Source organism: Colobus angolensis, unplaced genomic scaffold (genome assembly GCF_000951035.1).
Source record: "Colobus angolensis palliatus isolate OR3802 unplaced genomic scaffold, Cang.pa_1.0 Scaffold6, whole genome shotgun sequence".
Lineage (NCBI taxonomy): Eukaryota > Metazoa > Chordata > Mammalia > Primates > Cercopithecidae > Colobus > Colobus angolensis.
Window position 1 is genome coordinate 13,061,883 of NW_012119598.1, and position 9,929 is coordinate 13,071,811.

A 9,929-nucleotide genomic window follows, 5' to 3' on the forward strand; every position below is an offset into this window, starting at 1 on the left:
CCTCCATCCCCAGAAAAACTGGAGTAAAAAAGAGGAGATGGACAAAGTGTGTATTTGATGGCATCCCCTGGGAAGAGACTCTAAATTTATCCCATAGGTCTTACTGGGTCATTGTGAGCACTTTGGTGAAGAACAAACAAAAATTCTGGGTGCTCAGTTGTCTCACCTGAAAAATGGGACTAGTGAAAAAAGCCAATGTGTTCCATGCATGTTTTGCTTTCTTTATTAAGGCATGATGTCACCTGTACAGTAACTGCCCTCTGCATACTTCAGGGGGCGGCGTGGGGGGGGGGGCGGTTTCAAGGTTAGAAAATTGTTTTCAAGGCAGGAAATTGTTTTGAAAGTGTAAACACATTATTAAATGTGAAGTATTATCTGATTCCTTGTTCGAATGGCATTTCCTTCTCAACACCACCCTCCTTGCATATTCACTTAATCCTGTCCAAGAACACCTTTTTTGCCCTAAATGAAGACCTTCCCCCCCCGACCAAAAAAAAAAAAAAAAAGTCCCAGAAAAAGGTCTCTGCCTAGCCCCCCGTTTTCTACATCCCTAATATATCAGGTTACTTAATAAAATAGTTGCTTGAACCTGGCCTGGCGACAGAGAGAGAGATTATGTCTCAAAAAAAAAAAAAAAAAAAAGTCCCAGAAAAGATGTCCCTGCTCGTGCGGGGAGTAAATGGAATATTCTGAGGTTCACTCCTCCTTCCTATGTCAGACACCATTCCTTGACCCTCCTCGGCCCCCAAGCCAGGTTGCGTTTTCTTCTGCCATTTAGAAGGCTTTTCCTTTTTGTCCTGATAAAACATCAGCCCCTGCAGCTCTTCATCTCCCCCTGGTGTTCTTCTCCCGCCATGTCTTAAGATTGGTGGCACCGACCAATCTTAAGATTTAAGTTCTGTAGGAGAAACACCTTTGCTTTTCAATCAGTTTATCAGCCTCCTTCGCAGGGGAAGTGTGGAGACACAAAAGAACTTATGGGGGCTTCTGATCAATGATAGGGAAAAGGTTGGGTATGTGCCTAAACGAGCTCTGATTTTTTTTTTTAAGCTCCCTTTCTTGCCAATCCCTCACGGATCTTTCTGCGATAGACGCAAAGAACTTGAGCAAAAAAGACCCGCAGGAAGGGGCTTGAAGAGAAAAGCACGTTGATCTGCCAAAATAGTCTGACCCCCAGTAGTGGGGGAGTGACGAGGGACAGCATTCCCTTGTTCGACTGAGACTAGAATCGGAGAGACATAAAAGGAAAATGAAGCGAACAACAATTTAAAAAAATTCCCCGCACACAACAATACAATCTATTTAAACTGTGGCTCATACTTTTCATACCAATGGTATGACTTTTTTTCTGGAGTCCCCTCTTCTGATTCTTGAACTCCGGGGCTGGCAGCTTGCAAAGGGGAAGCAGACTCCAGCACTGCACGGGCAGGTTTAGCAAAGGTCTCTAATGGGTATTTTCTTTTTCTTAGCCCTGCCCCCGAATTGTCAGACGGCGGGCGTCTGCCTCTGAAGTTAGCAGTGATTTCCTTTCGGGCCTGGCCTTATCTCCGGCTGCACGTTGCCTGTTGGTGACTAATAACACAATAACATTGTCTGGGGCTGGAATAAAGTCGGAGCTGTTTACCCCCACTCTAATAGGGGTTCAATATAAAAAGGCGGCAGAGAGCTGTCCAAGTCAGACGCGCCTCTGCATCTGCGCCAGGCGAACGGGTCCTGCGCCTCCTGCAGTCCCTGCTCGCCACCGCCGCCGCGTGCCCCTGCAGACGCTCCGCTGCCTTCTCTCCTGGCAGGCACTGCCTTTTCTCCCCGTTAAAGGGCACTTGGGCTGAAGGATCGCTTAGAGATCTGAGGAACCCGCAGCACTTTGAGGGAACTGAAGCTGTTTTTCTTCGTTTTCCTTTGGGTTCAGTTTGAACGGGAGGTTTTTTATCCTTTTTTTTCAGAATGGATTATTTGCCCATGATTTTCTCTCTGCTGTTTGTGGCTTTCCAAGGAGCTCCAGAAACAGGTAGGCACGCTCGTTGACTTGTGAGTCTCGGAATTACAAGTTAATGTGTTCTTATCCACCTTCGTGCCTTTCTTGCTTCTATTTTTCCCCATTCTTTTTATGACTGCACCTTAGAGAGCAAGTGTCTGAGAATTATTGCTGAAAGCTACTTAAGTCTTCTAGTGAAAAACGTAAAATCCTCTATTGAATACAATTAGATACAATTGACTATAACATGGCATTAAAATAACTTATTGTTTTACTATTATTATTCCATTATGTGTTTCCTTGGCTTTTAAAAAATTAGAAGAGTATGGACATACACAATTTAATCAAATGTATGTTTGTAATATATGTGTTTATACAGGTATACAGGACATATAAGACCTTAAATCTCATTTAAGCACTATTTTAATAGTGTGTTAATTTGTAAAATATTTAAGAATTCCAGTTTGAAGCCAAGGAATTTTATCCAAGTCGTTCAAGCAGTATGTGTGCAGTAAAATCACCTGCAGAACAAAAGTCTGTTGACTAACTACCGCCCCCCCCCACCCCCCCGCAGGCGGTTTCTGGTTGAAGCAGATGTTTTCTTTCAAATTTGTCATCATTGACTTTAGGTTTCTTTTGGCAGGTTTTTGGCACCCAGAACAGTGTGAACTCTCTTTCAGTTTTATTCACCTGTCCTGGGAGGCGAGCTAGGATAATTCTTGGCTGCTTAAGGATTTAGGCAGTGCATGTGCATCTGCCCCAGTCCCCCCGTTTTTAGGGTCAGTGCACTTTTTTTGTCTTTTCGTGACCCTGACTAAAGAGAAAGGATGTCAAGGGAATGAAAATCCTGGAATGTGTCTGATCATTTGAAATGTACAAAATTGGGCAGATAAGCTGCATGGCTAAATTGTCAGGAGGAAGAGGCAAGGCAGTAGTGGAGAAGGGGGAGGCAGTGGATCCACACAAGCCTGATGCCCAGGGATTCAGAATTCAAAACCCACGAAACTTTCCTTCGGTACCCTGACCTGCTTCTCAGCTCCATCTTAGGTCACTGGTTTCCATAGAGCTACCCTCCTGAATTGAATATTGTATAGTTAATTTCTCTCTCCAATCATTTTCCCCACCTAATTTTGAAAGATATATATCATCTGGGGTACCCTGTGCCCTACACAGGATGTGAAGTGGGTGGGTACCCATTAAAAAGAGGGTCACCCTGAATGGGGAAGTAGCCCCAAATCTAGGAATAACAGTGTGATTTCTTGTCTTTAGTCGTGTGCCAATGTTAAGCTTCCACAGACTGTGCTGTCCTACCAAGTTCCTTGTAGAAGTCAACCAGATTTTCAACAGACAGCATTCCAAAGCATTTCCCTGAGCCTGCTTCAAGAGGGGTGGGGGAAATCCCTTTTCAGGTGTTTGTCTCCTCTGCATTTGTATAATCTCCCTGAAGGTGGATAAGCCAAGGGCATGAGGGGGAGGCAAAAGGTGAAGTCATGTTAAGGAGGGAAAAAATAAAGAGCCCTTTTTTCTGTGTTTCTTGCTGATGGCAGGCTGTGTACTTCATCTGCTTTTATCTGCTCTGCTAGCTCTGACTCTACTGTGATCCAGCGTGTCTCTCAGCCTTTGAGGAGACATCCCCCACTGACCTGCTCTTTCTCTCCCCAGCGGTCTTAGGCGCTGAGCTCAGCACGGTGGGTGAGAACGGCGGGGAGAGACCCACTCCCAGCCCACCCTGGCGGCTCCGCCGGTCCAAGCGCTGCTCCTGCTCATCCCTGATGGATAAAGAGTGTGTCTACTTCTGCCACCTGGACATCATTTGGGTCAACACTCCCGAGTAAGTCTCTAGAGGGCATCGTAACCCTGGTCATTCATTAGTGCTGGCTTCACCAGTTGCCCAGTTTTAGAGTCTCTTTTCTAGGGACTCTGAAGGTAGCCCTTCTAACAACATCCAAGTGCCTCAGTGGGGACAATTTCCCTCTATTCCTGAAAATAACGATAGCTTGGTTCTTAGCAACCAAGGGGAGGGTCTTCTGAGGCCCTGTAGCTCAGGCTACTCGTGATGGGATAGATAGAAGGAGCTGACCACAAACAGGAGGCTGCTGCACATTTCAAATGAGGAACTTCAGTGAGAGGGCCTCAGGGGGACACTCACAGTGGCATCTGATGGGGTTTCGGTAAAAATTGCTGAGTTCAGATGTGGGTTAGTGCAACCTGTGCTTCTCGTGGAAGAGTGGAGACTGAGAGGCAGAAGGGATTATACAGAGGGTTAGAATCTCTTAATTTTACTTACAGAAATACCTCGGTTCAAAGCGTTGAAGTCATTAGTGCAGGAGTGAGTTTGTAGCAGAGCTAGAACTGGAGCCTGGATTTCCTTTGCTGCTCTATTTTCCCTTTAGAAATGCCCATTTCAGAACCTTAATAGAAATACTATCCATAGGCTTCCCTTTCACCTACAGAGAAGAAAAGCAGTTTTTCCCCTTCTGCCCTGGACACTAGTTCGTCATCTATCAGAAGCAGTCATAAACAAGCACGCATTTACTGTGCATACAATGTCCCGTTATGGCAAAGGGGGATAAAAATCCAAACAATATCAAACCAAGCCAAACACCACAAGGAGCCTAGTAATTACTGAGGTGATACTTCCAAAGGGAGGACTTTATTTCTTAGATGGGAATGAAAATAGACACACTGGAAATTATTGGAGAACCCTCTGGCAATGAGTCCTTCCACAACCATATGATATCACTGACTGGCAGGAGAAATGTGTGTACATGTGCCTCCTCCTCCCCCAACCACCAGGGACGGTGGGGGGTGGTGGCACTTTTAGCAGTATCCTACATGGTTGGAATTGAAAATGGGTTTTAAAAATCCTGTGACTCATGGTTTTGCATTGAAACCTCTTCCCACTGCATACCCACAAATAGTTGTTAACTAAATAGACCATTAGAAAGGGAAGAAAATATAAAGCAGATGCCAAGCAGAGATGTCCTAATTGTTGACAAAAAAGGAATGTTGCTTGTGTCAAAAAGAAACTGAACTTTGTGAAGAGTTGAAATGGAATTCCACTGAATTAGAAAAACTTGTTTTCTCCTGCCTGGATACGTAACAGTCAGGGCCATTGATGCACAGGTGTTCCTGGCTGTTGTTACACTTTACCCTCTGAAATGACGCTCCCCAGTGCTATGTGATGAGCTCCTTGCATGCCCAGTGGAATGAGTGTGCCCATATATCATTTTAAAGACTATTAATTATGCTAATATAGTTTCTTTCTCTCTTTGGATAATAGGCACGTTGTTCCCTATGGACTGGGAAGCCCTAGGTCCAAACGAGCCTTGGAGAATTTACTTCCCACAAAGGCAACAGACCGTGAGAATAGATGCCAATGTGCTAGCCAAAAAGACAAGAAGTGCTGGAATTTTTGCCAAGCAGGAAAAGAACTCAGGTGAGCAGAAACACCTTTGCTTTTTCCATCAGTTTAACAGCCTCCTGACCTCCTTCCTGTCATGGTGCTGCCTTCCTGTTTTAGAGAGAGTAACAGAGACATTGAAAGTCAGGGTAAAGCCGAAGATAAGATTGCTGAAATGTTTTTCCTTGTGTATTTTAACAGGGCCGAAGACACTATGGAGAAAGGCTGGAATAACCATAAGAAAGGAAAAGACTGTCCCAAGCTTGGGAAAAAGTGTATTTATCAGCAGTTAGTGAGAGGAAGAAAAATCGGAAGTTCAGAAGAACACCTAAGACAAACCAGGTAAGAGGGAAGGAAGAAAAATTAGTTAAGAGGTTCACAAGAGTAACTAGCCCTGGTCAGTGATGCCAGTGGCCTGTTCTGTTCCTCCAGCCCTTCTTACCTGGGCAGGGGAAAGACTTAGAAAACAGTAACAGAGGAGATCTATGCATCCTATAGATTAAAAAGAGAAAAAGAATCCCTCTTAAATATTTCCATGAAGCTCTGGAATGCAAACTGATGTCCTCTGTACTTTTAGCACATACCATTTCATCTACAGGTAGATTTCCCCACCAAAATATATCCAGAGATACCTTTGTCATTTGGTTATATATAGCCTTTGTCTCTCTGAGTCAATGCATTTGCCACTTTCCCTGAGAAATCAAAAATCATTTGGGGGAGAGGACATTTAGAAAAAGAATCAAAATGTCATGGATAATCAAATTCTTCAACAAGTAGCAGTTATTCAGATGGTCAAAGGAAAAATAAAGTCATTAGGTAGGGTTGGTAGAATTTAGAACATGCTGTTTTTCAGGTTTATGATCTTTTTTTTTTTTTTTTAATAGGGAAATGTATTTGGTGCAGAGCCAATGTCATTCCAAAAAGCTCTCTCTTTTCCTGGTCAGTCATGCGCTGGGACAGAGAAGGGATCTGGATTTGGCAACATCATAGAGTTGCTCTGAGCTGCTCTTTGGTGATAATGCTTCCAAATCCTAAACTTTTTGGAATTCACAAGCTCGAAGGAGGAAACCTACTCTCTGATCTATCACATGTTCTGCTTTTCTCTATCGTGGTCTATGGAAACTTTTCTAGAAATCCAGTGGCAAGAAGTCCTACGATTAAAGTGTTCTGAGCTCAGGGCAGGCAGTCATGAACTACTTCTGAGTTGTGTATTACTGATTCGTGGGGCAGCCTCAGCTATCGGTTTCTTCACACCTGCCATGAGAGTTTCCATGCTTATGGTTGGAGGCCAGTAATGCTCCCCACGAGATCAGTTTCTGAATGAACCTGGCATTTTGTATGAGTTTTTTTTTATGCCAACTATTAAATCAACATTACAGTTCTTCCCTCTGTATTTCTCCTGTAAAAAGAAAACATTAAGCCTACTCTATATATATATACATATTTAAAAATAATTGCCATGAAGTATTTGCTCTGAGCCTACTGTATACTACTTTTCTTTTTCTCTCTTTTCAACTAAATTGCTGTCCATTTATTAAGATGGCCATAACTATTCAAAACCTAGCTGAGTTCCTCAAGGCAGGGTTGCATTGCGGTGAAAGTTGGGTTGGGGCTACAGAAGAAACCAGAACACCTCTAGTTTATTTAAAACTTGTATTTATAGCCCAATTCCCCTTAGACTTGACCATATGACCCCTCTCTCCCATTCTAAGCATAGGGGCCAGCTTTATTTTTACAATGGTAATAGATATCACTTGAGGTTTTATCAAAGAGTTGCGGTGGGTGGTGAAAGTTCACAGCCAGATTCAGATTTTGTTTGTGCCAGATTCTGATTTTAGATGTTTCTCTTGCCAAAGGGTGATTTTTTAAGATAACATTTGTTTTCTCTTATCTTGCTTTATTAGGACGGAGACCATGAGAAACAGTGTCAAATCATCTTTTCATGATCCCAGGCTGAAAGCCAAGCCCTCCAGAGAGCATTATGTGACCCACAACCGAGCACATTGGTGACAGACCTTCGGGGCCTGTCTGAAGCCATAGCCTCCACGGAGAGCCCTGTGGCCGACTCTGCACTCTCCACCCTGGCTGGGATCAGAGCAGGAGCATCCTCTCTGCTTGCTCCTGACTGGCAAAGGACCAGCGTCCTCGTTCAAAACATTCCAAGAAAGGTTAAGGAGTTCCCCCAAACTGTCTCCATTGGCTTGCATCGGTGGTAACTGCTTTGGTCTCTTCTTTCATCTGGGGATGACAATGGACCTCTCAGAAAGCAGAAACGCACAGTGACATTCGAATTTGGGTGGCATCCTCCAGAGAGAGGAAGGAGATTCCATACCAGGGTGGAGTTTCTGACGAAGGTCCTAAGGGAGTGTTTGTGTCTGACTCAGGCGCCTGGCACATTTCAGGGAGAAACTCCAAAGTCCACGCAAAGATTTTCTAAGGAATGCACAAATTGAAAACATACTCAAAAGACAAACATGCAAGTAAAAAGAAAAAAAAAAAAAGACTTTTGTTTAAATTTGTAAAATGCAAAACTGAATGAAACTGTTACTGCCGTAAATCAGGATATGTTTCATGAATATGAGTCTACCTCACCTATATTGCACTCTGGCAGAAGTATTTCCCACATTTAATTATTGCCTCCTCAAACTCTTCCCCCCCCGCTGCCCCTTCCTCCATCCCCCATACTAAATCCTAGCCTCGTAGAAGTCTGGTCTAATGTGTCAGCAGTAGATATAATATTTTCATGGTAATCTACTAGCTCTGATCCATAAGAAAAAAAAAGATCATTAAATCAGGAGATTCCCTGTCCTGGATTTTTGGAGACACAATGGTATAGGGTGGTTTATGAAATATATTGAAAAGTAAGTGTTTGTTATGCTTTAAAGCAGTAAAATTATTTTCCTTTATATAACCGGCTAATGAAAGAGGTTGGATTGAATTTTGACGTACTTATTTTTTTATAGATATTTATATTCAAACAATTTATTCCTTATATTTACCATGTTAAATATCTGTTTGGGCAGGCCATATTGGTCTATGTATTTTTAAAATATGTATTTCTAAATGAAATTGAGAACATGCTTTGTTTTGCCTGTCAAGGTAATGACTTTAGAAAATAAATATTTTTTTTCCTTACTGTACTGATTTTGAATCATTACTGAAATTTCTAAGGAGTGGGCCAAAGTGATTAAGAATTATAAAGGCAAATGGTTAAAGATGGTTTTGTAGAAAAGTGACAATTAAAAGGATATTACAGTCTAAGCTAATTATATAAAGAATTTTACCTATCTCTTCAATGTTGGTTACATTGCATTGAGGTAAAAACACAAAACAAAAAAGCAGCTTTAATACCTCTGTCTTCTCTTGGGTAGCAGCCTCCTGCTTCCCCTTCACCTGAAAATTCTCCAGGGACTTCATCCATTAACTCGGCTCAGGCTATTAGGCAGGATTCAACAGTTTAAGCCGATGGTGTGGTGAGAGATGCTTTGTCCACATTAATGGACTAAAGGAAGTAATGGCAAGACAACCCCCCAAAACATACCTAATTATACTAAGTTACACACCAGAGTTGCGTTTAGAAAATGGCCTGCTCAGAGCAAGTAGAGGTTTCCAATGGCTTTTTATTTTCTCACATTAAGGATTTTGTTTCTTAAGGAACATTGAGTACCATTGCTTCTTCGTGATAGCCTAGGACTGGCCATATGCCCATGGAGGTAGAGACACCAGGTACTGATTCTAGGTCATCTGCCACAAAGCACCACTTCCTCCCCACTTCTCCTTGGCTGGCCTTGTCAAATCACTGGAGAGGACAGTATTGCAACTGCAGTATTGCAACCGGTCACTACTAACTGAATTCTCTAAGAGCTTGATCAGCCCTCGGGAATCTTCATTGCCCTTTTCTAATAGTGTCTGAAGGAATTCCTGGCATTTAACAAATATTAGCATGTAGTGATCACTGTTGTCCTAACAGTGACACATCAGAAGGATTTCAAATAACAATCTTCAGGCGTGCATGATCAATGTCCTGGGCAAAGTCTCTGTCCTCATTGATCCTCATTTTTCTCTTTAAGGCACAGTCCAGTGTCTTTGGGGAATTGTTTATAAAGCTTACTTTATCGAGTAAACTGTTTCTCAGTGTGTGACTTTCAAGAAAATTGTGAAGGTTTGCTGACGTTGACAAGGTGCTTGGTCTGAACTTGGCCAGTATTTAATCTTGAGCAAATGATTCAATTTCCTTGTATCGTGAGTTTTCTCATCTGTTAAACTAAGGGAGTAGGGGGAGTTTATTTCATACCTCTGAGAAAGAGTTTGAGATTATATAAAGAAGTTGAAGTGGCATGAAAAAAAATTGAAGATCTGAACATAGAAGGCATGGATCTAATACATTTTAAGAGGACGTCAGAATGAGACAAGCCACTAAACAAACAGTCCAAAGGACAACATAGTAAGTCAGAGTGATAAGAGTTTTGGTTGGGTTGTTAATCAGTCAAACCCTTAAGCCCTCTTTTCCCATGCTTCCTACTTCAGTATCCAGTAGGAAAAATGAAAGGG

At 42.5% G+C, this 9,929-nt stretch overlaps 1 protein-coding gene across 1 annotated transcript; it reads left to right on the plus strand.

Annotated features, from left to right (window-relative positions):
- The first annotated feature begins 1,401 nt into the window (after nucleotides 1-1,401).
- EDN1 (endothelin 1) lies at nucleotides 1,402-8,518 on the plus strand. Its single transcript, XM_011962696.1, has 5 exons — nucleotides 1,402-2,008; nucleotides 3,638-3,806; nucleotides 5,259-5,414; nucleotides 5,580-5,720; nucleotides 7,283-8,518. Exons 1-5 carry the CDS (start codon nucleotides 1,945-1,947, stop codon nucleotides 7,386-7,388), a joined length of 636 nt encoding a protein of 211 aa, XP_011818086.1. The 5' UTR covers nucleotides 1,402-1,944; the 3' UTR covers nucleotides 7,389-8,518.
- The last annotated feature ends 1,411 nt before the right edge of the window (nucleotides 8,519-9,929 follow it).